The sequence below is a fragment of the Pantherophis guttatus genome, chromosome 4, assembly GCF_059756535.1.
Source record: "Pantherophis guttatus breed Tessera chromosome 4, ASM5975653v1, whole genome shotgun sequence".
Classification (NCBI taxonomy): Eukaryota; Metazoa; Chordata; class Lepidosauria; order Squamata; family Colubridae; genus Pantherophis; species Pantherophis guttatus.
The window spans coordinates 8,239,140-8,245,279 of record NC_142066.1 but is presented as its reverse complement, the minus strand read 5'-3'; the positions used below and the strand labels follow the sequence as shown (position 1 = coordinate 8,245,279).

At 39.0% G+C, this 6,140-nt stretch overlaps 1 protein-coding gene across 1 annotated transcript; it reads left to right on the top strand.

The window, feature by feature from the left end:
- Window positions 1-537: 537 nt before the first annotated feature.
- LOC148113665 (vomeronasal type-2 receptor 26-like) lies at window positions 538-5,866 on the top strand. The gene is made up of 4 exons (XM_087893255.1): window positions 538-615; window positions 2,219-2,446; window positions 3,034-3,160; window positions 4,944-5,866. The coding sequence occupies exons 1-4, from the start codon at window positions 538-540 to the stop codon at window positions 5,840-5,842; spliced, it is 1,332 nt and encodes a 443-aa protein (XP_087749381.1). The 3' UTR covers window positions 5,843-5,866.
- Window positions 5,867-6,140: the final 274 nt, after the last annotated feature.

The window sequence follows — 6,140 nt, the reverse complement described above, 5'->3', positions numbered from 1 at the left end:
AGAAAACAAGCCACAGCATTTTAGTTTAAACTGAAGGCTGAAGTTAAAACTACAGACATTAATATTGTATGCCTAATGATGAGTAACTTTATAGAAAAATATAAAGGGAAAAAAATGTATGCAAGATACATTTGGACTGATTACAAAATTGTTTAATACATCAGTCAGAAACACGTTTTCCAGTTACAAACAGTACCATACTAAAATAATTTGCAAATGATGATGACGATGACGATGATGATGACGATGACGATGATGATGACGATGATGATGATGATGATGATGATGATGATGATGAAAAGGTGTACTTAATCTATTTGCAGTGTAATAACCAAATTCTACCAACACATCCTTGCCTTGGCCTTTGCTGTGAGGGAGATCAATGAAGACCCCCAGATCTTACCTAACGTCACTCTTGGGTTCCACATCTATGATAGTTATCACAATTCAAGAATGACCTATCGCACCACTCTGGACCTCCTTTTCAAATCTCAGGAATATGTCCCTAACTACAAATGTGATAGCCAGAAGAATCTGATGGCCATCATTGGGGGATTAAGTTCTGATACATCATCTAATATAGCTGACGTTGTAGGTTTCTACAAGATTCCACAGGTTAGTATGGAGGAGATGAACAGAAAAAAAAATACTTTGTTGTTCTGACATAATTACTGAGAATCAGATATTAGATTTGTATTAAGACATTCTACAGACCTTAAGGTATAATACTTAGCACTCTTTTATGAAGCTACAATGCCAATCATAGAAGTGAGTATCTAGAGTCATTCCATTCCATACCATAGATTTGAATGTAGCATACTCTCATCTTGTTCAAACAAATGAACTATTATATATGTCTGAAATAATTCCTAGAAATTCCATTCTTTATTAATATTTCAAAAGAAATAGAGGAAAAGTTCCTTCTTTGGAGATCTTTTACAGGAAAACTAGATCCAGAAAGATCGGATTTGAGCTAATGACTCAACAGAGTATTATTTTGCTTTATTTTAGCTGACATATGGCTCATTATCCCAAGAAGAGTTTCAGACTAGCAAACGCTCTTCACTTTATTTCATGGTCCCAAAAGAGGACCATCAATACATTGGAATTATCCAACTGCTTCATCATTTCAGATGGACGTGGATTGGGATTTTTACTATGGATAACAACAATGGAGAACATTTCTTACAGAAAATGCAGCCCATACTTTCACAAAATGGAATCTGTTCATCGTTCATACAAAGGCTTTCACAACTAATCCACATAGAACACATTGGAGAACTTGATCACGTAGCCTTAAGTATTTCCATTAATTTGAGGAATAGCAACACCACCACATTTCTCGTTTATGGAGAATCAGGGACAATTATGTGGCTCAGAGGTGTCATGTTTGTAGCAGATCCTGAAAACAAGGAAACTGCATTACTTAGAAAGGTGTGGATCATGACTGCACAGATTGATTTTGTGCTCTCAGGCTTTCAAGTCATGTGGGATCTCCAGATGTTTCATGGGGCTATTTCCTTCACGGTTCATTCAACAGCAGCTGTAGGTTTCAAGGAGTTTCTTCAGACCATCAAACCTCATTCAGGCTGCAGAGATGGGTTTCTGCAAGATGTTTGGGAACAATCATTTGATTGTTCATTCTCAAAATCAGAATTACAAGAAATGTCCAATAGGCAGTGCCCAGTGGAAAAGAAACTGGAGGATCTTCCTGGGCCCATATTTGAAATGGAAATGACTGGACAAAGCTACAGTGTCTACAATGCTGTTTATGCTGTGGCTCATGCTTTGCAAGCACTACTCATGTCGGGGTTCGATAAGAAAAAAAGTATGATGCATAGAACAATTGACCTCCCACCTCTGCAGCCTTGGCAGGTATTCTCTCTTCATTGGACACTTCTTTTATTTCAATGAGCAATTTGATCTAGAATTACCATTTGAAGCTATAGAAGAAAATCTTAATATTTTTACCTTATGAAATCCAGTTAGGTATGAACATTAAGAAACTATTGTATTGTTAAGTAATAGAGTTGTAATGGGAACCTGGCTTCCCCCTTGACTTTGCTTGTCAAAATGTGGCAAAGGTCATAAATTTGAAAGCTGAACATAAGTCACATTTTTCAGTGTCTTTGCAACTTGTCACTAAACAAGCTGTTGCAACTAGAGGACTACCTATATTATCCATCCAACTCTCATTTTTTTATTCTCTTTCACATAGCTCCATCCATTTCTACATGGCATTTCTTTTAACAATTCGGCTGGAGAGAAAGTTTCCCTGAATGAAAAAGGGGAAGTAATGGGTGGATTTGATATCATCAACCTCATCACATTTCCCAATCGGTCTTTTCAAAGAGTTAGAGTCGGAAGAATAGATCCGAGTTCTCCAACAGGCAAAGAATTATTGATTGATGAAGATTTGATTGTCTGGCACCCAGCTTTTAATCAGGCATGGACTCATTTCATGGACTATATCTTGGGCTATTATGATCCTAAATAGGGGCTCTTAAACCATATTGAGCAAAGCCTCTTTAGAAATCTAATTTCTATGTTTGCAAGAAAAAATGGCATACTAGGAACAAATATGGCCCATGATCAATCACTAATCGAATGGACAAAATGATTTTGCAATGTAAAAGTCAGATTTTCTTTTTGGTTGCAATTGCCTTTCAAATTATGGACATTGCCTTATTTCCATAACATTTTCATCCCTCATATTTATTTACTCAACTTGCCTTTTTCAAAGAGGCCGTTTTCCTCATCACTGTAATTTCAACAATTTTTAATGCATAATATAAATCCAGCTAGGTAATATTCACTAGCCCTTTGGAGAAGTAAAGAATTCTTTACCTCAATAAAAGATGATTAATAACTCACCAATGAAGGTGTCCCAGAACAATGTTGAAGAATCTACTTTGAGTCAGTCACTGGTCCACCTTTGGTCCCGATGACTGTTCCAGATTAGATCCTGCAGGATTAATAAATGTTTTTTTCTTAAAACCTCCCTTTGCAAGAATCTTTTATGTTTATCACCAGGTACTTCCAATTTCTCTGTGTAATGACCATTGCTTTCCTGGATACTGGAAGAAGGAGATTGAAGGAAAACAATTCTGTTGCTATGACTGTATTCCATGTCCAGAAGGGAAGATTTCAAATCAAAAGGGTAGGTTAGATATTCCAGGAAGTTTTCATTAGGTTGATTTAAGCAAACAAAGAGGAGCAGTGGTTCACTAGCTTAATGATGCTAGAGAAGGTCATTAAGCTCCAACGGTTTGAGTCCTAGCACTGTGTGGCGTGGTGAGCTTCCGTTATTCATCTCAGCTTCTGGTGAAGTTCGAAAGCAGTTCGAAAGTATGTTATATGGAAGGAGATAAATAGGTACCACTTCGGTGGGGAGATGAGCTGCCACTTCATGTGGATGGTTAGAATCCTGCTGGCACTGCACTTCCCATTTGTGATGTCCATTTATGAGGCAGCTTTAATGTAGGGACAGGGCCCATATGATGCTGCTGTCAGGGTTCTGACCGATGCCCTAATAAAAGCAGGAGCCTCAAATCAAGTTTCAAGAAACATCCAGTTATTTATTAGGAGCACCATGTTGGCACGAACCAAATGAAGCCAGCTCTGACATCATTCAATTCGGACCTTGCCTCTGACTCTGTTTTCCCCTTCCCCCAAGGTGTGTCATAAGTCACATTCCCCAACGAAGCAATTTTGCGGGTCATGAAAGTCATTCCCTCCAGCCATTACTGGTTTCTGTGGAGATGGCCTTGACTTTGGCCAGCTAGGATGTGTTTTCTTTTGACCGAGGTGCAAATTCCTCAATGCAGCTGCGAGGGTTGATTCTCCATCCCCTGCCTATGCAACTTGGGAGCAGGTCATTTGCACCTGAGTAGTGCAAATGGTATGGAGCCTTCTTGAAACTGCTGAAAGGACTGTGTTATGGAGCTGTGCTTTGTGCAGCTGTGTTCCTTTTTGCCCTGTGTCCCTTCACTGTGGAAGACAGACACAGGCTGTTGGGGATGAGTCTGTGTTGTCTGCTTCTCAAACTGAAGCACAAATGGTTCCTGTACTCTGCAATCTTTTTCCTGGAAATCCATTCATACTTCCACCCCATTTGAAGGGTATTCATCCCAAAGTGCATAGCTAAATGTCAATGGAGGTTCTCATTCATCCAGGTCATGGTTCTCCCAAAGTTGCTTTTTAATGAGCAGCTGTCTGCAAGGAATATAAATCCTTCCATTCCCCACCATCCAGTCAGATCTAAAGAAGCTTCTTGGAGGAGAAGCGAAAGATATTCAAAGAAAAAACAAGAAAGTCAAGTTGCCTCTTGAAAAAGCATCTTTGGGACAACCATGACCTGGGTGACTGAGAATCTTCTTAGACAAACAGAGCTAGCAGTCTTAGGGCAGCCAAGTACTAGTCTGTATAAGCATTATAGTCTCCTGGCTATTGGAACATCACCATATACTAAATAAATAAGTACATTTTTTAATTTTACTTTAATAAGCAAAGTGTAATTTGCTCACCTTAGTATGCAAATAACTAATACTTTTAGTTATTAGTGAATATTCATTTTTATAGCTGTGACTCACAATCTGTTGTTCAGGTCAATACACTCTGTTACTAGAGACTTACATATATCTTTACGGTTTTCTTTTCCATGTTTGGGAAAAAATGGCGAAAGTCCAAATGGCCTACATTGCAATAAAATTTAAAATGATACAAAGGGTTGCATTTCAAAGAATAATATTCCTTCCATTTCTGCTTCGTTTTAAGCCAGTCCTCAAATTTTCCATTTGAGGAAAAACTGAATTTTCATAGAAATATGATCCATCTGGTAAACGGTGGAAAGAACTCAAATGAATAACAACTCTCACCCATTCAGAAAGTAATTTGAATACTATAGGATACCTAGATGATAAATTCCTTGATTTTCTTTCCAGATATGGATGACTGTTTTGAATGTTCAGAAGATCATTATCCCAATAAAGAAAAGAATGGATGTATCCTGAAATTGCTGCTCTTTCTAAGCTTTGAAGAAACATTAGGAATTGGTTTGGCCTCAGTAGCTCTTTGTTTCTTCTTCTTGACATCTTGGGTACTTGGAATTTTTATTAAGCACAGGGATACTCCCATTGTCAAAGCCAACAACCGGTCCCTCACCTACATCCTCCTTGTCTCTCTTCAGCTCTGTTTTCTCTCCTCTTTGCTCTTCCTCAGCCAACCTAACAAGGTGACCTGCCTTCTCCGACAATCAACTTTTGGCATCACTTTCTCAGTGGCCATTTCTAGTGTTCTGGCCAAAACTATCACCGTGGTTGTGGCTTTCATGGCCACTAAACCTGGTTCTCAGATGAGGAAGTGGGTGGGGAAAAGATTGGCTTTTTCTATTGTCCTCTCATGCTCTCTATTCCAAGTAATGATTTGTATTCTTTGGTTGTTCACATATCCCCCATTCCCTGAGTTGGACATGCATTCAGAGCTCCAAGAAATGATTTTACAGTGCAATGAGGGGTCAGCTTTCTTTTTCTACTGTGTCTTGGGCTACATGGGTATCTTGGCCATCGCCAGCTTTATTGTGGCTTTTCTTGCTCGTAAATTACCTGACAGCTTTAATGAAGCCAAGTTCATCACCTTCAGCATGTTGGCCTTTTGCAGTGTGTGGATCTCCTTCTTTCCAGCCTATCTGAGCACAAAAGGAAAAGCCATGGTAGTTGTGGAGGTCTTCTCCATCTTGTCCTCCAGTGCTGCTTTACTGGGATGCATATTCCTGCCAAAATGCTACATCATTGTTTTGCGACCTGAGCTAAACCACAGAGAGCAACTCACAAAACGAAATTAGTACATTATGTGTTCTTTCTGGCTCCCCTAATTAAAAGATCAAAGGTGGTTTGTATGTAATTTCAGGGAAAGAACTTGATATTTGGTGCCTTTGCAATCCATCCTCTTTTTTTCATTGAGGTTTCTCTATAATTTCTAGATTTAATGGGATTTTAGTGTGGTCTAGAGGGTTAGGAACTGTGGTAGAAATCAAGGGGCCATGAGTTCAAGCCCTGCCTTGGCCATGAAAGCCAACTGGGTAACTTTGGACCAAACATTGTTTCTCACAGGGTTGTTGCTATGTGGAAAAAATAAGGGAG